General features: G+C 40.9%; 1 protein-coding gene across 15 annotated transcripts in view; it reads left to right on the top strand.

Moving 5' to 3' along the window:
• adgrl3.1 (adhesion G protein-coupled receptor L3.1) overlaps positions 1-22,343 on the top strand; it is a 106,451-nt gene extending 84,108 nt beyond the window's left edge. For 5 of the 15 annotated variants that reach the window (XM_067497447.1, XM_067497436.1, XM_067497438.1 and 2 more), the window contains 12 exons: positions 429-605; positions 1,568-1,777; positions 5,975-6,195; positions 8,773-8,839; positions 9,975-10,066; positions 12,354-12,522; positions 13,990-14,169; positions 14,864-14,957; positions 17,259-17,387; positions 18,105-18,122; positions 18,845-19,147; positions 19,650-22,343. In XM_067497447.1, the coding sequence (XP_067353548.1) occupies positions 429-605; positions 1,568-1,777; positions 5,975-6,195; positions 8,773-8,839; positions 9,975-10,066; positions 12,354-12,522; positions 13,990-14,169; positions 14,864-14,957; positions 17,259-17,387; positions 18,105-18,122; positions 18,845-19,147; positions 19,650-20,293 (2,304 nt within the window). In that variant the 3' untranslated portion in view covers positions 20,294-22,343. The other 10 variants (XM_067497448.1, XM_067497445.1, XM_067497442.1 and 7 more) reach the window with 9 other exon arrangements.
• The last annotated feature ends 1,418 nt before the right edge of the window (positions 22,344-23,761 follow it).

The raw sequence follows: 23,761 nt of genomic DNA, 5'->3' as shown, positions 1-23,761 counted from the left end.
AGCTTGTTGGCAGAAAACAAACACGGCTTCACTTGCTCATTTTGAGAATAACTTTACTAACACAACACAAACAGCTCCTACACTCCAAAGTCTCTGACAATAATCATGGACGCTGCACTGCCACCTCCTGCCATGGCTTCATGTTTGTTTGTTGCTGCACTCTCTCATTCTGTCTCTTCTGTTTGTTGTTTTGTGTGTTTGACTCCTTTTCTGTGTTACTTTCTCTCCATCCTTTCTCCTCCAATTCCTCCCACCATTTTTCTCACTTTTCTTGGCTCCCCCACCACTCCATGGTTCTACCTCCCACCTCCCCGTGACTAAGTATCTGTTCTCTGTCTTCCTGCACCCCCCAACTCTCCTCCCTTTTATCCCTCTGTCTACTTCTTCCTCTTATTTTCTCTCTCTTCCTCCTCCTCCTTTGCCCCTAGCATTCGGAAGAGAACTTCAATCCCAACTGTTCGTTCTGGAGTTACTCCAAGCGCACCATGACGGGATTCTGGTCTACGCAAGACTGTCGTTTGCTGGCCACCAATCGCACACACACCAGCTGCTCCTGCACACACCTCACCAGCTTTGCGGTGCTCATGGCCCACGTGGAGGTCAAGGTAGATTTTTATTCTGCATGCCTGCCGGGGGGGGGGGGCAATATCACAGGGTCAGTTGTTCATCATTTGACTATCTGTAGCTGGCACTACGGTCAGCAAATCCTGGAAAGAGGGAAGGAAAGAAAGAGGACTACATCTGGAAAACAGATTATGACTCTCCAGCATCTTCAGTACTGAGTAATCATACTTGGCAGCGGACGTTTTTTTAAATTGATTCGTCAAGCCACATGACGACATACGGTTGACAAAAAAATATGCACTTCCTTCAGCAAAGACAATTCTGGATTACCTAAACAGATCTAATTTAATTTACCAAGTTCCATCAGAGACAAAAGCTGCTGTCTTACTTATTTTTTAATATAATATTTGATTGATCAGCAAGTGAAAGCTTTTATTTTGATATCCATGAGCCACAGTGGGTAGTGAATGAAAACCTCATTGTCCTGCCGTGTGTGGGAAAGTAGTTTTTGTCTCCGTCTTTTGTTTTGTTAAGTTCCTTTCACAAATTGGCTCTTGTAACTCCAGATATTGTGTGACACCCAGTTTCTTCCTCTGGGCCAGAGGATGTGTGTTACTTCTAAAAGGGTCATGGTCAGAGTGAGCTTGGCAGCCCTGCGTGAACACAGTGTGAGGGGCTTGAGCAGTAGATCCATCACAGCAGTGCTATGTTGAGCATTGCTCTCCCTGCCAGGTTGCAGGACACTGATGGATAGAGCCGGCACACCTGTGCAACACAGCATAACACTGTGGCCCTGAACACACAGCGACACACAGCCTGACTCACATTTGTCAGAGAAAGGGGGGTGTCTCTATATGTGTTCAGTATGTTTCAAGTTGCAACAATATGAATCTTGTATGTATTTAGCAAACTGAGGCTACATATACTGGAGTTAAAAATAGTAGATGGAAGAGACAGTAGCTGTAAATAATCTACTCAAGCATGTTTCTCATTTTTCCTGCAGAAGGCAGACAGCATGCATGACCTGCTCCTCGATGTCATCACATGGGTGGGGATCCTGCTGTCACTGGTCTGCCTGCTTATCTGCATCTTCACCTTCTGCTTTTTCCGTGGACTGCAGAGTGACCGCAACACCATCCACAAGAACCTCTGCATCAGCCTCTTCATCGCTGAGTCACTGTTTCTGGTCGGGATCAACAGGGCCGATCAGCCGGTAAGAAGGGCAAGGTTTTCTTTGTTTGTGTGTCGTGTGCACAATATACAGTGTCTTGGTTATATGAGCTACGAAAGCCCATCATCATTAGAATAGATGGAACAGATAAATTCAATCATATTTTGCTCACAGGGTACATACACTGTGGCTTTTTAATCACGCTGTGCAGGCACAGGCTTGGCATAACGGTCTGCTGACCAGTACCAGGGATCATACTGTATTGTTGGCAGCGTTATTCGTGAAATGTTTACTAACTTGCTGTCAGTGCCTGACCACATTTCAGCCACAATAAGAACCAGACGATTTGGTTTATGTAGAGATCCCAGAGTAAATCGAAAACAGTCATTTCCCTGGTTGCTAGTTAAGCAAATCCTCTGTGTATTCAAACCAGCCTGAATTATGTAACTTTCTTCTCAGAAACAGCAAAGGGGAAAATCCACAAAACTGAGTTCACTGGCACTGTTTTTATTGCTCGTGCTTAGTTTTCCATGATATAATTTCTATGTGTGGCAGTGGCACCAGATAATCCCTCAGATGATTTGTATTAGAGTTTGCGACTTATTCATCTTATGCATCAAAATAAGGCTGTAAATGGCTGTACAAGCACAGTTAGATTGTTATACTCGTTATAATGGCAAAGTAATCCTAAATATGTAGAGTACACAAATAATTTAGCTGTTTTTTACTCTTTCGCACATTGCATTCATCTGTTTGTAGTAACGATCATGTATTAAAACTTTCTCATATCTTAACTGATGTCATGAACCGCTTTACTCTTTAGTTGTATTTATTAACAATATTCCCCCTCAAGCTTGCAGGGAATCTTGAGTGGGATGCTTGTAAAGAAGTAAATCTTTCTGTGAATATGGGTTCAGCCTGCATTTGACCATTCCATTAGAAAACTGTTTTAGTGCAAAATCTGAGTGTTCAAACTGCTGAACTGGAAAGTGAACTTGCTGAAATACAGGCCTGTGTACTGTTTCTACTTTTAACGTATTTAGTCTGGATATTAATCGTTAAAGTACTAGAGAGGGATGTCATTCGTTTTTTATGTGCAATATACAGTAAGAGTTTAAGAGTTATGCCGCAAACTGCTCACAACCGAGGTCAGGCCATGGCAAATAATGCATGTTCACATTCGGGGTTTATTCTATATTAGCAGTAGGTCATTGTGTAGCAGACAGTGATTCCCCTTCGTCGGGTCAAATATACATTTAAGCAGAAACGGTTGTACACATGACTTTGTACATCTCTTTCCACAGCGCAACATAATCTTTTTAGGCCCCGCATCAGTGCTGCAGGTTAACGATCTCAAGGTGCTAATTTAAATGTGGACTCCACTATGTTTGAAAATGTCTGTTATTTTAGCAGGGCTGCTACTCCCTGTAAGCATCATGGATTGTGCACACAGAACTTATGTTGCTTCACTAGTTACAACCAAGTTTGGTCACTTTCTGTTTTTCACTTCCACTACCCAAACATTATCAGATAAGGATTTTCTATTACAGTTAATGACGCATGGCCAATACTCCAGTGGTGAACTGTGCTAAGCTTTTGAAGATCACAACTGCAGAAGAGAGAGAACAACAACAAAAACTAAAATTTCTGTATATAGAAAAGTGCCTGCTTGACCTCCGCAATGACAAATATAATCAATGTAATAATTGCTTGCTCAGTGTTACCTTAATAGCCAGTTAACATTTCCATGTTACAAATGAAAATTGGAGGATCTATATTGCACACAAAATACAATTTATACAGATAAATCTGTCTTGCTTGTTTGTTATGTTTTGATTTCTATAAATTTATACAAAGTGTAATTTTACACTGCTTTTGTGTTTTTCTAAATGTAGACACGATTTCTGTACAACAGATACATAATTTACTGCAATGGTTCTGCTGACAGCAATAACAAACAGTCTTGACATTGGAGTGGTTTTAAAATGATCCAGCTATACTGTATGAATTGAGGAATGAGGAATTATAACATTTCAGCAATCCAGCCAATACCTTTTGGTGTACAGTGCGGAGCAGTTTTGGCTGAACCATCAGGGTCCACATGGTCTGCATTCTAGTCACATCCCATGTTGTATAATCCATATGGTCTGCATTAAATATGCCAATCATGGATAGGACTTAAACCTCTCTTGGGTCCAGGTATTTACACAAAATCTCATGGGACAGATTCTGAGATGAGACATTCTCCTTTAATTCCTCTAGGCAAGGTCACCTAAATATAAGCAGTATATAAGAGGCCCCGGTGTGTGAAGTACTTTCCCAATGCAGTTTTGTAGAAGTCTTAGTTCCCCACAAGTACCCAATGTGTTATTTCATCTGTGAGCTGTTTGAATCACTATGAAGTGTACATGTGTGGGGGAGGAAGCGGTCCCTTTATCCTGGGCTGTAGCCTTTAACTCCCCTGTACTATTCAGGAAGCCTTTTTGTGGACCTCAGACCTTTGCATCCTGCTGAGTGCTCGATGAGAAAACATTCTTTTTTGAAATGAAGAGACAAAGCTAATTTTACATAATGTGTTTTGACATTGGGTTTTGTGTATTTCTCTGTGTCTCTGTGTGTGTTTAATGTGAAAGGGATCATGTTTTTATTTATGTATGTGTGTTGCTGTATTTACATGTGCTGTTCTTCTGTTAATTACTGGTGACTATTTGTGACCTCCATTAACATCTTCAGCATCACTTAGTTTGCAGCCAGTTAAGCCAGTAATTCCAGCAGGAAAAGGAAATAACAATGCATAAGCAGCCACTTTTTTACCTGTGTATGTGTGCATGGGTCTGTGTGTCTTTGCTTGTGTGAGTAAGCGACACTGAGATCATTAGAAATGGAAATGAGTGCCTCCCTCGCCCCCTAAACTCATTGTCTCTCAGACATTAGGTAATTGTCTCTGCAAACCCCTTCATTATAAAAGTCTATCTGTTAGCTCTCTCATTCTGTGATTTAAAAGTGACTCTTTAAATTAAAACATTGCCATGAATGTGGCAGGCCAAATCTCACCACTCATTCTTTCGCAATCTCAATTTCTTAAGAACCCTTCTTTTCTTTTCATCCTATTGCCAAATTTGTTAATACGGTTTTGGGTTTGATACCCCTATTTTTTTTTTGTTTTGTTTTTTTTTCCCATTCAGCATACTTTGCTTCCTGTCTTTCTCATTTTACATTCATGATGCTCACATGGAGTTTTCTTGTTGTTTTATTATCTGCCTCTTTGTCACTATTCCCTGGCTTCTAACAATGTCATTTAAAATCAATTTACATTCACTGTAAATGTACAACCACAGGTTAGAACAGGTAGCATGAGTAAAATTTTTATTTGATATATTTGATACAATTATCACTTGAGAAGATAATAAATACAGTGAGAGACTAAATTAATAAAAAATATTTTTTACTATGCAGCTTACTTAGAACATATACAGCAGCTCTAGTAAAAGCATAATAACTCAAATTGTTTCCCAAATATTCAATATTTAGAAAGATGTTATTGCTTTTCCATGCTGAAAAATCTGTCAAATTTTTGTGCTTTATGTGTGATTGTCTCTTTCATACCAGGCAACTGAGTCATTTTTGCAGCAGTTCCACTTATTTTGTTCATCCTTGGCACTGACAAAAGCCATGTTGTATTCTCAACAGTGTTGCCAAGTAATCCGTCCTCCCAATCCCAACCCCCCCCCCTTTCTTTTAGGCCCCTTTGAAAGTGCTTTGCTACTTCTGCTTGAAATGTGGTCAATCAGTCCAGGCTGAAGCACCAACTTGTCACTTATAGTTTCCCATTTATCTTGTAGATTACTTGTAGATGTAGACGTGGAGTAAAGTTTGAAGGAGGCTCGACTAATATTGCTATCTTGAAGTGATTTTGACTCATTCTGTCGTCTGTAATTGCCGTTATAGTACACTATGATAGTGAGTTTCCTCTATTCATCTTTGCCTTATCCTCTCCCTCTCCCATCTATACTGGCATTGGCAGCCCAGTTTTTTAATCCCTCACATTTTCTTCTTTACATGGCCATGATATATTATTTCTTTTAAACTATGACTCATAAACTTATCACTTGCAGTGTTTGTCTTTTTTCCACCAACTCATCATTGCAACTGTCCACCAGATTAAGTATTTCCTGAGGCTTATTATGTGTAGTGTTACTGTATTTTTAAATCCTCTCCATCTTCTCTGTTCCTCGCCAGATTGCCTGTGCAGTCTTTGCAGCCTTGCTCCATTTCTTCTTCTTGGCAGCCTTCACCTGGATGTTCCTGGAAGGGGTGCAGCTCTACATCATGCTGGTCGAGGTGTTTGAGAGCGAACACTCCAGGACTAAGTACTTCTACCTGGCAGGATACGGAGTGCCTGCTGTCATAGTGGCCGTCTCCGCTGCAGTGGACTACAGGAGCTACGGCACTGACCGAGTGTAAGGACAGAGGCGTGGCAAAGAGAGTGTAGCCTGAAGGAAGGATGGATGATGGGGCAAGGGAGGAAAGGGAGGGAGGCTGGAGTGCCTGCTGTCATTTTGGCTGCGCCTGCCACAGTGAACTCTACAAGCTGTGGCACTTCTGAAGAGTCAGTACAGAGAGGTTGAGAGGGGAGAGAGGCAAAGAAGGATGTGAGAGAAGGAGGGAAGTATGGGGACAAGCAGGGGAGGATGCACCACAGAGTCCCTGCATGAGCACAGCAGCAACAATGTGTGAATATGGAAGGATTTAACTGGCAAGATAGAAGGAGGGGGTGCACAGTGGAGCAGATCGAAGGAGAGCAGGAAGGGTTTTAAGTGTGAGGATGGAGAGATGGAGAAGGGAGAGATGGAGTAGTCTGTCAGGGTGTGCACACATATACATTGCCTTGCACTTGTGTGCGTTAAAACTTCCCTGGAGGAAGTGCCCAACATACATTAAGAGCACGTGGTAATATATTCATGCATGCTTGATTTGTCTAGCCCGAGACAGAGAGTGAATCCGCAAAAGACAGCCAGCATCTCATTCATGTGAAGTATATGTATAAGAGGCCACCTAGAAATGCACAGGAGTGTACATAACAGTTTCATATGCATGACCTATCCACTTAATTCACATGGCTATGGAAAGAGGCCAACATTGTATTCATACAGTGCTTACAGTAAGTATTATACGCACATACTGTAATCTGTATGCTAGACTATAAATGTCTGTGAGCTGTCCTCCATTGTGTGAATATGTAAAATCATAAGGACTAAATAGAAGATTATCAATGTGCATGCTCCAAAAAATAGTATTGTATTATAAATGAGTGATCTCATTTAGAAAGTGAAAATTGACAGGACGATATAGGACTGTTAAATGATTCACACACTCTCATGTTCATATTCTCCTCTCCTCTTTTGTAGTTCAGACCACGCACCACTACTCTAGCTCCACATCCCCTCGAATAGGTTTAAAAATGAAGAAATGGTTGAATTAGCAGTGTTTAACCGTCAAGTCACACCCGTCTGTATGCCACTTAAATCAATATTTCATTGTGGGATGATCACTAAAACATGAGAGTCTGCATGCCAACGCTGGGTGAATAATCTGACTGCTTGCCATTAGCCAACAAACTGGGAGACTTGTTGTAAAACAAAAGTGATATCTTTGGAAGGAAAATGAGTCCAAACCAATTTCACCAATAAGTGTTCTTGTAGTTCGAAAAATGTTTCATCTAAATGGCCAATAATTTTACTTTTAAAGACCATGTGCCTCATGGATTTAAAAAGAAACTGACATAACTATTTTCACAGTAAAGTGCTTTTCATCAAAAGCACAAACTAAATCATATAATTCATTTATCAGCCCAGCCTTGAAAATGGAGCTGCTTATCATATTTGACATAACACACTGAGACAAAACCTCTGCAAATATCATCTACCATCCCTGCTGTTTCACCTTGTCACATAACGCACCCCATTCTTCCCTATATTAGCCGGTGGCACAGAGTGTCATTCACATCCCATAATGAAGGTGGCTATGACTTAGCAAAGGAGCCCTAATGGAGGATACAGTGACACAGTCAGGGACCCATAATGGAGGGCTCTCTAATGTGGTGGAAATTGAAAGATTAATAATTCAAAAGCAGCTGGCCATGAATCAGTCAGCCATTTTGCTCCAGTGGTTTTTCTCTGACACCTTTTTCTGCAACCCGTTGGGTCTGACCTTAGTGGAGGGCACCTGGGGACTTTTTCCCCTCCCCTGCTTACTGCAATTGATGAGTGAAGATGTTTGGAGTAAAATTATTTAGCATAGAGCAGTACAGTGTATCTTTTCTTACCAATGCTAACCTATTGGTCAGAAGTGAATCCCTGTGTGTGCGTGTGTGTGTGTGTGTGTACATCTGTGCATATACGAATACATGTGTGCACTCCTCTTCTCTCCTTTAACCTCCCCACAGCCATTCCCAGACTCCAAAAATAGCCTGGTATGAGGGCAGCATCCATAACTCAGTATTCAAATGAACACTGTCATGTCATATTTTGCAACCACGGGATGTGACTGTGTCATATATCTGTAACCTCAGGGGGAGGTAAAGGTTTATTTATCACAAGGTGCTCATCTCTTGCCTCCTCCACCTCTGTGTGTGATGTATGTGTGAAGTATGCATATACTGTATAGTCCATTTCTGTCAGTCATGCACCATCTTTCTCACTGTTGTTTATCTCCTTTACTTTTTCATCCAACCCAGTTCCTTTTGTCTTCCCTCTGCTGTGATACATTTGTCTGGCATGTAACATGTTGCTCTCCCCCCCCTTGTCTCCTTTGTGTGTGCGCAACTGTGATGCATGTCCTGTCCCCTGGCGGTAAATCCAGGCTACCCAGCTTCCATCTGAGACTGGAGCATGTTTTTAATCCCTATGCATCTTTTCTCCTCCCCTGTTCTTCTTTCCTTTGTTTTTCAAACATGATGTCTCTCTCCCTGTTACTGTCTCTCCTTTTTACTCACCCTTTATTTTTTTCTGTGTCGATCTCTACCTCTCTTGTTCTAGGTGCTGGCTGCGACTGGATACCTACTTTATCTGGAGTTTTATAGGTCCCGCTACACTCATTATTATGGTGAGAAGCATGCATGTTCACACAATTAGCATACTGTAGAGAGTAGATTGCTCGCCACATGGTTGTGCAGGATCTGCAGGTTACTTGCCCGAACTCTTTGGCTGTATAAGTGGAAGCAGAAGGAACTTTATGTGTCAACTTAATAATTCCCACTCATGGACTAACTCTCAAGTGGATACCTTTTACAACAAGCTGGAAATCTTTGAGACACAGAGCACAAACCGTACCTCACACTGGCTATGAGAAGAGCTCAACAAAGTTATGTTCTCTTTGGTGCTTATTTAAAAATCCAGGCACTGCATTTTATCCTGGTCTAGCTACTTCATTACATTGCAGTCCATTTACACAGTAGAAAAGGGGACCCAATCTACCAGCCACCTCAGTTTGACCATTTTTCTAGTCCATTCATAGAGCAGTGTCAAAGAATAATGTTTTATCGGCCAGCAAAATGTTGTGACGAGGAGAAACCCAGTCCACAAGTAAACAGACAGAAATAGAGCTACGGTGGATGAGTGCTGTAGATGACTAGACAGACTCAGAATCCACAAAAAATGTATATGAATATAATATATATGTGTGTGCATGTGCGTGTGTGTACAGCAAAGTGGACTGAGAGAGAGAATATAAGCAATGGGACATGTTCCCAATTAGGTGAATGTCAGCATGTACACTGATGCTCTGTACTCATTTTAGAAATGTCAGCCAGGCTATCACTGATCTAACTGGGTCTGTAAGTGGGAGCAGTGCAGGTGGGACTGCCGAGTGACTGGAACTCTATGACCACTGATAACATGTACTGCCTTGGAGACCCAGAACACCAGGCCAGACAGTCGTTATTAAAACCAGCCTATCTATGCATTAGGAATAGCAATGGAATTTATATCGGAACAATGATCCTCAATAGATGTAATGACTTCTGCTTTGTCTCTGATGCTCCAGCTGCTTTATTTTGAGCACATAAAGGAGTGTTGATTGTGCGCAGATACTGTTCCCCCAAAGCCAATTACAGTTGGGAAGCAAAATGAAATGATATGCAATGTGTGTGAGACAATTGTTGTGGTCACATTGTGTCTTTAATTAGGCTTGTTAATGCAGAATATTAACGTTTATGTGTGTGCGTGTCTGAATTTTTCAGCTGAATGTAATCTTCCTTGGCATTGCCCTTTATAAGATGTTTCACCATACGGCCATTCTCAAGCCTGACTCTGGATGTCTAGACAATATCAAGTAAGTACTGCATGGTGTCACCTCACCTGTGCGATGTAAAATATAGGAAAAAGTTATGTATTTAAGGAAACACACCCTCTGTTTCAGTCGTTATGCTAAGATAAGCTAACAGGATGCCAGCTTCATATTTACTGTAACACATTAGAGGTTGATATTGATCTTGTCATTTTGCTCCTGGGAAGAAGGCCAATAAGTGTATTTCTCAAAATGCCAAACTGCTCCTTTTAAATGTAATGTTCATCAGCCTTTTTGTATATTATTATTATGCATAAAGCACATTTCACCTTTTTCTGACAATATTTTAAGATACTGAATTCATGATATCACCCTTTGGAAATGTCACAGAATTTTTACATAACACTGAAAAGTTTATGTCTACTACTAACTAATCAGGAGGGTGTTATTGCTTGTCCCTGTGCAGATCAGCACAAAAACTTCAGTATAATTCAAACTGTTTGCCATGGCTGAGAGCTCAGTGCCTTACTGAGGCACAGAATTTATAATGTAAATCAGAACCTCGATGGATTTATCATTTATATATTGCTGCCAATGTATCTTCCATGACAGCACTTTTAAGTAAACTTCAAGTGGGAAGAATCTCAGAAATAAAAACAAAGCCAGCTGATTATTGCTTTAGTGCAGTTCAGGGGAAAGTATACGGAAAAGCTGGATCACAAACGAAAATCAAAGAACGATTTAGTATATGATCCTTTTGGATCTTTTTTCCTTTTTAATGACTTTCCCCAGTCTTTCTCAGCACACGGAAAGATGAATAGATATGAATCTCTTTCACTTCATTCATCATGTGTTATTGTGGTTCATTTACTCGTTAATCATCATCATGCCCTTTTTATCTTATTTTTTTCACCCTTTTATTTTCTTTGTTTCTTCAACTCCAAGCCATCATAAGTTGTCTCTCTTGTGGATTGGCTCTGGTAAGGCCACTCGGCAGTCAGATGCCTTTCATCTTACAAGAGACATTTTGAATGGTTTGCTTGTCGTTTTGTCTGTAGAACCTGCCTAGTATCTTTGCATATCCCTAAATGAACCATTAACCTGCCTTGTAAAATGGATCAGTCGTTCATGAGTGATTTGTGATCTCCTATGACCTATATGTGCTATTTAAGTATTATAACAGTAAGAGGAAACAGAGGTAAAAGAGAAACTGTGACTCAAGGGAGCACTGGAGGGAGAGATGAAACGGAGGGATGGAAAAGCGAGGGATGAGTATACCCTTTATTGAAGAGGGTCGTCAGACAAGCTTTATCGGAGGTTCTGTCTCGCCTGAATGGTGCCACAGAGGGCAACATCCAATCAATCACCTCAGTCTCACTCACTTACTCTCCTCTTCCTTCTCTCCTTCTTTTTCCGGACTCTCCAAACATCACTCCCTCTGTCTTTTTCTCTGTCCACCTCCCAGCTCATTTTTCCCTACCCTTTCCCTTTGTCTCCATGCCTCGCATGAGAGGTGATTACTGCCCAGTCAGCCAATCAAATTAACAGCCATCATTGTGGCTGTGGCAGACCCAAAACTGTGACCTTTAGTGGGAAATGTCACTTATAATGGCTGTAATGTCCCTCTACGTAGTGCCCAGTGGAGCCACTCACACGGCCACACTCACATGCACATGCTCAGATGATGACTTGCCATGCATACGCATGCCTCGACATGACCAAATCTCTCGGACATTTGGCCTTTATGACTTACTTTTGCGTAGGCTTTATTTGAAATAGAGGTCCACAGACTTGAAAACTTTAAATACATTTAAATTCCAATAATTGTTATAGTCATAACTGCACTAACAGACTTTAGGTCCCACTTCTGCCTGTGCCTCTTGAAAAGTCTTGTGTGCTTGACTTTCTCGACTTGACCTGACCAGCAGTTGACTTTAGCTAGTTTACAGCCTCCCCTCCCTCTCTCTCTCAAGAGGATATCTAAATGAGCAAATCCAGTTTCTCTCTTTTCTCTTACCCTTTTCATAAGAGTATATTTGTTTCAGGCAAAACCTCCCACTGTTTCCTTCATCCCACCCCCACAGCACTGGGGCTCTGAATGAACCCTTTCTAACCCCTTTCCCCTGCCTCATGGTCCCATACGCATCAAACTCCTGAATAACTTTTTACTGATCAAGAGAAAGACACAAGCCTCATGTTATCTTACTTACAATGCGACCTGCAAAATGTACTTTATCTAGTATGTGACATAGTAAACAGTGATTCTGTTGCAAATATTAAATAAAAATAGAATTGATTTGGACATACACTAACTCTCTCTCTCCCTCTGCAGGTCTTGGGTGATTGGGGCAATAGCCCTGCTGTGTCTTCTGGGACTGACCTGGGCATTCGGGCTAATGTATATCAACGAGAGCACCGTAATCATGGCCTACCTTTTTACCATCTTCAACTCTCTGCAGGGCATGTTCATCTTCATCTTCCACTGCATTCTACAGAAGAAGGTGAGGGAGGCATGCAGAGGCAAAGCTGGAAGGAAACAGACAGACAGCATGATAGGCACACAAATACAAACACACTGACACACACATACTAGCACTGATCAGCAGGGACACCAAAAATATCTGCAGAGCTGTCACAGGTTTGATGGTCATTCAGTAACCCTACTGGCTCTCACTTTTTCATTTTCTCTCTCTCTCTCTCTCTCTCTCTCTCTCTCTCTCACTCACTCACTCTCTCTCTCTCTCACTCACTCACTCACTCACTCTCTCTCTCTCACTCACTCACTCACTCACTCACTCACTCACTCACTCACTCACTCACTCACTATTTTGGCTTGTGACAGCAGGTAACAAGCTGCTAGTCTTGCAGAGTGTCTGTCATTCCCCAACAGAAAAATATTGTTTTTCATCATCAGGCCAGAGCCATAAAGCCTGGAATAGCTTGTCCAAAACTTTGATATTTAGCTGTAATTGTTTTTGTAAAATTGATACAGAGGAAATATATGTCGGTTTGTCTAAATGGCAGTGGCTACAGATGCACTCTGAATGATTTCTCTGATTAAATACATCGACCTTGCTTACACTGACAGAGCGCTCCCTTTTCAAACTAATTTTGAAAAGACAGCCTCCTTTGCTTTATTTATGTTGTGCGTTTGGTTGGCCTAAAGGATTAGAAGCATTCGTGAGTACATATGTATCACTTTAAATTTGAATTATATGTGGCTTCCAGGAAGAGCCTACACAACCTGGGATATTTTACAGAGTCTCCCACACGCTGTCAGTGCTTGGGAGTACCAAAGAGGAGTAGGATATGAAGCAAAGAAAATTCATCAAATGCTTAATACTTTCGTTTGGCTGCAGTCCCGCAGAGAGTTTTTAGTTTTAAGTGTACGGGCAGTAAACAAGTGCAGTGTGTATGTGTAGATGTCAGTGTGCGCTGTACTTAAGTATGTGTTAGGCCATGGGATCAGGTATCCTGAGAGATGTCCTCAGAACAGTGCTTAGGTTGTCTTTGGCTGTGGTCCAACATGGTTTCTCTCAAGATGCATGGAGCAGCTCACAACGCAGCTGTTCAAACAGAGCATGTGGCAATACACGTCTGCCAGTCCAACAAGCTTGTTAAAAAGCAATTACAGTCCTATTTGTTCTAACTTGATTGGGATCTAAATGCAGATGTTCTGTGTGTACAAGTGCATCATATGTCTCCCCAAAGAATATGTCCATTTCAGATGGATATGTGACTGTAATAACATTCAGAGTGGATGTTGACAGAGGAAAGTTTATTAGCTTTGTGCTTTAACGTCTGCATTTTAGTTTTTAGTAGTTAAAAGAAGTTATCAGGAACTCTTCTACTCTGCTGTATGGTGAAAATATGTTTTAATTTCTGCAAGGTTAAAGTAAAATATTCCTCTTCCTTTGTTTGATTTTTGTCATATGCTCTCTGTACCGATGTCCATCTCCTCTGTTCAGGTGCGTAAGGAGTACGGCAAATGTCTACGCACCCACTGCTGCAGCGGCAAGAGTGTAGAGACGTCAATTTCATCCTCCAGCAAGACCACCACCTCACGGACTCCAGGCCGCTACTCCACAGGCTCACAGGTGAGCTTACCTGCCTGCACACCTGGACGGTACAGCACAGCAGACTCTCAGGTGAGGCCAGAGCATGCCATGAGGGTTTCGGGTTATCACTCTCCGCTTTCAACTAGTCTTACATTTTATTATAGGCAAATTTGAATCTAATATAACAAGCTTAACGTGGACCATCAGCCACATTAATACCACCTGGCAGGGATTTTATGTTAAAGTTGTGGTGGACAGGGGTCAGCATGGCCCCTCTGACTGGTTTACAGATATGCAGCCCCGTACGCAGCACGCTGTGATGCACTGTATGTTCTCACAACTGTCGATCCAGCATAATATATTTCCATGCTGACCCTTTTTAACCCAACATTCATATCACCAGGTGGTAATGTTGTGGCTGATGAGTATCTCTGGAGTTGAATATTGCGTTTTGTATTTTTTTGTGTGCCTGTTGAAAGTGAGATAGCCCAAACCCTGACTCACATCGTTACATACATTACAAGCATAAATGTCATTGACAATCATTTTCCTTTAATGCCTTTCCTGCACTAATTTGCCCCTTGTTTGCACACCATACCCTCTTATATTATGTTTCTTACCATCTTTCCCTCCCTTCTGTGTTGTCATGTCTCTTCTCCCTTGACTTCCCGTTCCTTCGTTCCTCCCATCATCATCGCTGCTCCTGTTTGTCTTTGTCCATTCTTTTCTACCTCTTTCCCCCTCTTTTTCTGTTTCTCTCTTGCTTCTTTTCTTCTGTGTATAGAGTCGTATCAGGAGGATGTGGAATGACACTGTGAGGAAACAGGAGTCCTCCTTCATCACTGGAGACATCAACAGCTCTGCCACGCTCAACAGAGGTAACCACGGGATACCTACCATTTGCATCCTCATCACTGTCACCATATCTACTTTATTAATAGCAGGAGGTTCAGACAGCATACGCTGTCATTTAGTAAAGTGGTAGGAGTCCAAACTTCTGATTAAGTCACTGTGTACTTGTAGAGAGTCAGATTAGTAGTGTCACTATTTTTTTGCCACTTCAAAGAACGACTTTACAGAATGGCAAGTTTGGAGAAGACTTTTGTCAAAACTAAAACTGGGACCAGTTTGTGTTTCCCACTATAAATTTACACACAAAGTCCCAAAGAAGAATTTTGTGCTACCTTTTCTGACCTACACTGAATCCTCCAACTTTGTGGGTGAGAAATCTTTTGAAATGAATTCACCCCTTAAACTGTCAATTAAACAATAAGTCCTTGTATTGTCTAATTACGTACAGTATTATTATACAATTTGCTTTATTATTAGCAGGATGCAGTAATCTGTCACTTCAGGATAAGTGACTGCTAATCTGTCTACATCTAATTAGCCTGTTTTAACTCCATTACAAGAAATGTATGGTAGTAGAGCTAGGTTTAGCACTTTTCCCACCTGACAATCTCTTCGGCCGTGCTTATCTTATTATTTGAGGGATAGGCTGTAGTTACATGGCTTTTCAATGATTAACTTAGTTTGCTGTATTTCCACTCTATTCTGAGCTGTCTATTACTGTCCCTCCAGAGTAAGACACAGTAAAGGACTGTAAGAACAGAATCCATGAGTATGGCAGTCTGAGGGCTAGGGTAATGAGGACATAGACACCCTAATGGCTAGACATTTTGACACATACACACATACTGGAATGCACACACACATACACTGCCATTTGTTAGTCTCTAAGTCGAGGTGTGGCCCTGCCTTCCTTCGGGCCACTAATAAGCTGTTAGCATGACAGATTGATGCTAAAGCAGACACGGTGTGTGTCAGCGCCTGAATTATCACACACTTAGTGAGGCAGGGCTTAAGACACCCTCCTCCTTCTCTCACACTTTAAAGTATGGTGCAGAGAGCTACTTAGCCTGTAGATTTCAAATGACTGGGGCTTAGTGAATAAGGATGGAATAAATTGCATATTCTGATAGAGGATTGACTTGTTGAAATTAGAAAAAGGAAGATGGAAAAGAAATGTGTTCAATTTATCTCTGAAGTACATCGTAACACTGTGTCATGCCTACTTTTTTGTCTATTTCTGATTCTCTTGGTATTATAAGTACAAATTATCTGTTTGGTACATGAAACTTTTATATGACTTGTATTGATTCATGAGAATTATTTCTTTTAAGGAAGTATATGTCCATATAAAGTGTACAGTATATAGTGTATAGTTTTCTTTTTATTATCTACCAATATGACCTCAAAATAAATCACTATGCTGCCACATTCCACTTCCATTTTTTCAGACATTTTCAGGCTGTTGGCCAGCTTACTATATTTAAAAAGTAGCAATGCAGTTTCAAAGGATATAAACTCAAGTGTTTTAACCTAAAATACAAGAGTTAAATAACTAATGTTGCTGTACATGATTTTCTCTTGGTGCTACATTATTTTTCTTTTAGCTAACCACTTTAACACAGTCACCAGTTTTGACCACTCTAACTTATCTTTTAGGGAATACTGACATACATCTATTAGGTTTAGTGCTAGAAGGAGCCAGTGGGCTCATACGCTGCCAAATACAACATAAGGATTAATGTGCAGAGTCTGTGATGGTCATTCGCCTTCTGTTTTTCCACAGTGTCTTAATGTCTACAAGATCTGTCTCCCACCTAGGAAGAAAGTGCAATGAGAACACTTTTGTGGCCCCTTTGTCCATTAACTATCCTATAGTCATGCTTCTCCGCTCAAGTGTACTGAACTGCAGCACAATCTTCTCCATGCTGTGCTGCTCTCTCTTGTCTCTCTCTCTGTCTGTCTGTCCCTCTCTCTCATTCGTCCACTCCCTCAGCCTGTTTGCAGTGGCTGCAAGAATGACTTGTCAAGCTTTTTCCTTGGCTTTCACCTCAAACTATGTTTGCCTGTTTGATTTACTTGTCCTCTTCTCTCCCTCTTTCTTCCACACACTCACTTTCCATGTCATTCTTCCTTTCCCTTTTCCTTCTTGCTTACATGCACTCCTCAATGTCTACACGATTTCTCCTTCAACTTGTATCTCTGCTCTGCCTTTTTTCTTCATTGCTTCTCTCTTTTTCTCACTTGACTTGGCTGTTGCTTTTCCTCTCTCTTCTTCTCTCCACTTGGCTGTTGCTCTTCTTCTCTCTTTCTCTATCTGCCTATACCAGGAGCCATGGCTAATCATCTTATAACTAATGCTCTCCTTCGTCCCCATGGTACTAACAATCCTTATAACACTCTCCTGGGGGACTCGGCAGTCTATAACAACCCAGCCGTGGGCATGTACAACACCCAAGGTGTGCTTGATGTTCCTATTATTAACATGCAACATTTCAAAAGTTAGCTTAGACTTATTTTTCACCACATTACGTATATAGTGTATGGTTATTTCATTATAAAATGTTTGCTACAATGTCACACTTTTGGCTGCATACCTTATCCAGCTTTATTATGGCTCCCAAGTGAGGTGATCAATCATCCTGCAATAATCTTTCACAAAGGGCACCCACTGGGCAGTTCTTTCAGCACATAAATGTAGAGATGAAAATTTCATGATGATTAATGTTCAAATGCTGCTGTATTGTATGCTTTAGAGGCACACTGCAAATTCATCTTTTCTGTTTTAACCTACTCGGGAGCCATGAAATTTTTGTATGTTTTTGTGTGAATAGCATCTTTTATATAGCCTGTGCTTCGTTTTGAATGCCAGTTTGTAGGTGTATGATCCTTGTGTATTGGTTGTGGTACTGCATGTCTACACTCTGTGTACTGAATATATCATGTGTTAAAGGTCATTAATGATTTCTCTGTATTAAATATAGACTAAAATTATTGCAGGCAGTTACTGTAACAACGAGGCCCTGAAAAGCAGTGTTTGATTTTAAGACTCAGAGAGGGTTCTTCACTGAACATTTTTATCACAAGTGTTGATTTTAGCTGCTGAAAAGTGTTCCTTTCAATGTATGAACTCACTTCTGTTTCTCTTTTCTCTCCTCCTTCATGCTGTCCATTAGCACCTTACCGAGACACAAGTATGGACTAAATTAATACTCAACTACTTCAATAACATTGACTTTCTTCTCTGTTTTCTTGCTTTTAAAGTGCTTTTCAAACATTTTCAAGGCAATCTACAGCCAAGCAGCAAACCAATTTTGTTTGGCTGTCAGCCATGTAAAAGCTTATTTCCAAATCTTTACATCGGTTGTCTTATTTGGTTTGTTATGGGATTTTAGGGTCTTGTCTAGTGAAGCCTGTTATAATATATCTAATTATTTTCCTGAGGGAAATATACACTGATGAGCTGTAGCATTAAATCCATCTCGTTGTTCTCATGTTATGGTGGACAGGGGTTAGCATTGAAAATACTTTATGTTGTCACAACATTACAGCCAACAGGTGGACTGTTGCGACTGATTGTTGTATCAAATATGTATTTTGAAAACATTGCTATAATATCTTGGGTTTCCCTTTAAAGTCTTAAAACCTTTATCTTAGTTTGCTGTAAAACTATTGTTTTTGTAATGCTCTTGTGCTGCCTGTAATTGAGAAAAGTACTTGTGAGGTTTCTCTTTAAATGAATTATGGATGCTTGCAGCTTTTTTCCTTCCAAGAAAATTATCATTGTTACTTTTAATCCTCAAGTCACAGCTCACACTATAATATCAAACAATAATTAAAATCTTTCTTCTGAGAAATCTTTTTAGTTTATTTAAGGATCGTAATAATTATCACTTCTTAATTATTTGCTCCTCAGAGGGCATCCTGAACAACGCAAGGGACTCCAGTGTTATGGATACACTTCCTCTTAATGGTAACCATGCCAACAACTACACCATGGCCAGCAGTGAGTACTTGAGCGACTGTGTCCAGATTCTAGACCGTAGTGGCGGCTACGGCACCCACAGCAATCACAAGGAGACGACCCTGGAGAAGAAGATCCTCAAAGAGTTGACCTCCAACTACATTCCATCCTACCTCAACAACCATGAGAGAGCCACCACTGAACGCAATCACAACCTGATGAACAAGCTGGTGAACAGCAGCCTAGCCAACGGAGGTGACGGCTTCAGTCTAAATGCTTTCAGGTTTATCTAGACACATGTAAACATGACTAGGAATTCCTGGTTTTAGCCTTCTGAAAAGAACATGTAAACACTGTCTTCAAAAGATTGAATGTCTAAGAATGACTCATAGTTCGACACAGGCCCATTATTATTTTTTAAGTTGTTACAGAGAACGTGGTAGTTTATAGCCACCCAATTACACATCTACAGGATACTGAGCGACATCAGCATTTTCATCTTTTTGTAATTCACCAACGTGCTCCTTAAGCTCCTGAATGTTCACCAGATTTTAGTCAAGTTTTTGTCGTATGTGAACAAAACTGGCAAAAAAAACCTGTAGGTTTGCCACTGTACACAATCAACCTTTTTCACAAATACACAGCAATTAAAGCCACTGTTACCATCAAATTATCGCAGCCTAAAAAAATCAGATAACACATTTGACTAGTTAATACCGAAACCACTGCTCCAATATGTTGTAATATATTGTTTCAGGGAGCATGGCAGGGGGCAGCAGCAGCAGCAGCAGCAGTGGAGTCGGTGGGTGTGTAGGCAGCGGTAAAGAGGACAACGGTCCCATGGTTATGGACAACCCTGCAGCTTTCCCACATGAGGAGAATCTGAGTTTGGAGATTATCAGAGAGGAGTCCAACGCTCCACTCCTGCCTCCACGGCCTCCTCCACCAGACAGCCACCCCCCACCTCCGCCCCCTCCCCACAGCTTCTCCCGTCCACGGCACATTCCCCAAGAAACCAGCGAAAGCTTTTTCCCCCTGCTGACCAATGAGCACACTAACGAGCACACGCATTCACCCAGCCACAGAGACTCACTCTACACCAGCATGCCAGTGCTGACGGACCTCCCAGATGGGCAGATGAATGGTTTAACAGACGGAGAGGAAGACAGTTCAGGGGAGCTGCAGCCCTGTAAGAGTGCCACTGCTCCGGAGCTGGATGATGTCTATTATAAGAGCATGCCAAACTTGGGCTCCAGGAATCACCTTCACGAGCTACAAAGCTACTACCACATGGGCCGTGGTGGCAGCGATGGATACATGGTGTCTGGGAACAAGGAGGAGTCCGATTCGTCACCCGAGGAACCGCCTGTAGACCCTTCCCACCTGGTTACTAGTCTATAGAGCCAATCAAGAGACGTCTGTCCCTCCCCAGCCCACTCTCACACTTCCAACTTTCCAGTGAAAACATTCTGTGTTGTTGACTGACAGACTGAGCTGGCCCACCAATGGACTGAAATACTGTGTATGACTTTAACCATGGTTCATGACAATATGGTTGAGATATTTCTGGTCCAATGAAAGCCGGGACTGAATGTGTTGTCATAAATAGTGCAGAAGGAGAGGGCGGTTCTGAGGGACTTTTTCTGAACATTGAACAGAAATTGAACTTTTAATCTGGAAAGAAGAAGGAGAGAGCCTGTAATTTACCCTACCTGTTACTTTATTTTGGAATCTTGGATTGACCATAGCCCTACAAATTTCTCGACATGGACCTCTAGCAGATCATAGCAAATAGTCTCCACTACCACCACCACAGGGGCATGGCCCCCAGCCCTGGTTAAAGGAGCTGCCTGTCTGTTTGTCTGTATGTCTGTCTCTCTGTCTCACTCTTAAAGACACATACTGGGATGATGTTCCCGCCTCTCCGAAGGATAGAGCAGGATAGTAAATTCTGGTGTTCACAAAATAAACTGGCCCCAAAGAGGCCCCACCCCACTACCTGCCAGTCACGTGGGGGATGTATGATATACTGTATGCCCTCACTACTCATCATCCAAAAAAAACCTTCATTCTGGGCAACAGAACTGAAACCATATCACGCTGTTGTTCTGAATTCTCTTCCTGTTTGTATCTGCTAAACTGGAGTTGTGTCTGGGCTGGTGTAACATTCCTGCAAGTTGTAGTGACTGCGGCTACTGTGTATTTCACTGAAAACAAAGAAGGAAGATCATTACAACAAACTGAACTTAAAAAAAAGAATGGGTTCTGTTTCTTCTCCTTTCTTCTGTAAAATTTTCAGTTATCAAAGGATTATGAAGAAATCACAAACTGTTTCTATGTATTGTACAGAATACAGATACAGATACAAATGTTGCATATGACCAAGTCTTTTATTTTTTAATTTTAATTTGCAAACCTTTTGTCTGTGGAACTGTTCTGAAATGTCATAATATGTTCTGGTCACGTGTAGACTACAGAACGAGCAAGGAACAATCTTTCATATCACTCTTTCATAATAACAGAGACAGTTAAGCACTCCCTGATTAGTATGCATACACCCCACGCGCATTTCATTCTGATCCTTTTATAGCAACACCTCCGTCACTTACTTTTTGCAGATGTGCAACTGTTACTATATACTTTACCACTTTAAGATTGAAAACTAAGAAGGGAAATGAAGTGACCATGAAGTTAAGAAGGAGATAGTTACTATGGAAATGCTGCATTTTTGTTGATAGTGGAACTGAGTCTCTAAATTTTCTTGAATAAAGCATTTCCTATCGATAGGCACAACAAGTAGCCTGGATCAAAAAGAAAATTTGCAGACTTAACCTGATACAAGAGTGGTTTATGAAGCATATACTCTCTTTTGCCAAATAGACTACGAATTTATTACCTTGCTGTGCTAGTTGAGATCTCACTGTACAGTAAAAGAATGGATAATAAACTTCATTCTCTAAACTAAAATAAGAGAGAATTTCCACTATTTGAAAGAAGGTGGGTCTCACCTGTGAAATGCTATGATTACACCGCGTATGTGTACTGAAGATGTGAAAACTCTGCGCACAGCAGCACTGTCCAATGTGGAAAACCGATGTTTACTTATTTACCGTTGAAGGAAAATTTTATAAGTGTCTGAAGTGTAGCTTGCACATGTATCCCACAAGCCCCTTCCATGTCCCTGAGAGAGAGATTATTTATTTACTGTATCTGTTTATTGGTTTAAAGACCACAAAGCAAGCTCAGAGGAAAGCTGACTTTAAGAAGGAGTAAATAAAGTGGCGCTGGGTTTGTCTTTTTGTTTCTTTTTTTAAATTATTATGATCATGATTATAATTACAATATTATTGCTAATTATTTATTCTTTTTGTATGGGTTCCAAGTTGATCTCATAACTAATATTTGTTGTAACAGTGAAAGTTGTTTGCCAACAAATAAATTACTGACATAGCTTTGCGGTTTTCAGCCTCTTGAGTGTTATCCCTTTTTACATTGAAATTAAATGCAAACACAAAATTAGACCCAACGGTGTTTTGCATTCCTTGCCATTTAGGGAGATTACGTACTGTACATATGCCAATAGGCATTTTGCTACGTGCTTTTATTCAGGCTTGAAATTTCTCTGTACATTTATCAAAACAGCTAATGTCTGTAAACATCTGTTAGTGTTTTAGCTGGGTGTGTAGGCATTTTCAGAATAATGTTAGGTACTTTATTTCAGAAATATTCCTGACTGCTTGACAGGTGAATATGAATTTAGTATACTGACCCAAGACTGTGAGGTGATAAGAATAATTACTTTCAGAACAAGCATCTGTGAAATGGCTATGCTTAACATGACAACACTCTTGCAGGTTGGCGTTTGGGTCAGTTTGTGTAAGAGGATGTCTTTGGTACTCCAGTACTGAATCTTTGGTACTGCTCTAAGATATTTCCACTGAAATGGTGACCTGTTTCCTAAATTTAATTTACATCTGGATGCCACAAAACGATTCCACATTTAACAAAGTTAGATATGAGGAGAACCATTGCAAATTCCTTGCCTTCATTTTTGTGAGTCTCTAATGTACGTTTTGGTAAATGTTTTCTCTTTTTTTTCACTTAAAGGTTCCAAAACTTAAGTAAATGTAAACATGCATAGATGTTTTGCTCTTCCTGCCCAGTTTGGCAAACTGTGAAGGCAGATGCCTTTACTAGTAAGGGGTCGTGTTCTTGCACTGACCATAGCAAACTAAACTATTTGGTCTATCCATAGTGAGGGTGTAGCCAAGACAGTTAGCAGGAAAAAAAGAAAGTGGCCATTCCAAAGGGAAAGAAAAAGTTACAAAAACAATCAGCAGCATGATCTTGTTTATAATCCATAATTATTGCACCACTCTTAATAGGTACTGTTTATTTTAGTCATTGGTACAAAAGTCCCATTTTGAAATTACAAACTACTAATGCATACTGCTCCAGGCATTTTGTACTCTTGATTGTATATTTTGTTTTCATTTAGTGATAATATATCAAGCCCTGTGTTATTGGAGAAGTATGAACACGGTGGTCGATATTAAAGGGTTAATCCAGCAGCAAATCAACTGGAATAACTGGCCACTGTCTGTTGTTGTTGATACTGTCAAAAAGGTCGGAAGTGATGGAGACATTGCAGCATTCTTGGACACCCTCACATCCCCTCACTGGCTCAACCTAAATGATTACACACCTTTTCAGGAGGTCTTAGACTGTTTCATTCTACAGTTGAGGCTACAATTGCAATGCTGGCGACAATTTCAGAAGGGAAAGGATAGGTTATCTGCAGACTGCTGGCTTCTTTCAAAAATGAGGCAGGCTTTCTGTCTGTCTACCATGACCAGTCATGGTTGCAGA

The sequence above is a fragment of the Channa argus genome, chromosome 3 (genome assembly GCF_033026475.1).
Source record: "Channa argus isolate prfri chromosome 3, Channa argus male v1.0, whole genome shotgun sequence".
In the NCBI taxonomy this organism is placed as follows: Eukaryota; Metazoa; Chordata; class Actinopteri; order Anabantiformes; family Channidae; genus Channa; species Channa argus.
Note: the sequence above shows the minus strand (reverse complement) of the source record. Positions and strands in the feature narration are given on the sequence as shown.